Source organism: Penaeus monodon, chromosome 20 (genome assembly GCF_015228065.2).
Source record: "Penaeus monodon isolate SGIC_2016 chromosome 20, NSTDA_Pmon_1, whole genome shotgun sequence".
Taxonomy (NCBI): Eukaryota; Metazoa; Arthropoda; class Malacostraca; order Decapoda; family Penaeidae; genus Penaeus; species Penaeus monodon.
This window is the reverse complement of record NC_051405.1, coordinates 41481246-41481530: the sequence shown is the minus strand read 5'-3', so window position 1 is coordinate 41481530 and position 285 is coordinate 41481246. Positions and strand designations below refer to the sequence as shown.

Genomic DNA, 285 nt, shown 5'->3' with positions numbered 1-285 from the left:
CTTGACATTGTAGCTGAGTAGATCCTGTCGATGGTTTGGCCGAATGACCAGTATTACACCCGATAGCTCAGTGAGAATTCTTGCACTTGCAAAGGACGACGTTGCAGCACATTCGACAGGTCAGAGATGTATGAATCCAAAGAAATTTCCATAAATAGGATATGTTCAAGACAGTTCACTTGGACGAAAGGGAACAGAGAGGTGTGTCCGCTCTCATGCCCAACGTCACACTAAATTCTGGGGCTTTGTAGATACAGGTCTCTCGTTACACTGTCAAATCATGAC

At 44.9% G+C, this 285-nt stretch overlaps 1 protein-coding gene across 1 annotated transcript in view; it reads right to left on the bottom strand.

The window, feature by feature from the left end:
* LOC119585835 (major facilitator superfamily domain-containing protein 6-like) overlaps window positions 1-218 on the bottom strand; it is a gene marked incomplete at its 3' end in the record, with an annotated part of 10744 nt that extends 10526 nt beyond the window's left edge. The window contains 1 exon segment of the mRNA XM_037934566.1: window positions 2-218. Within this exon segment, the coding sequence (XP_037790494.1) occupies window positions 2-8 (7 nt within the window). The 5' untranslated portion in view covers window positions 9-218.
* Window positions 219-285: the final 67 nt, after the last annotated feature.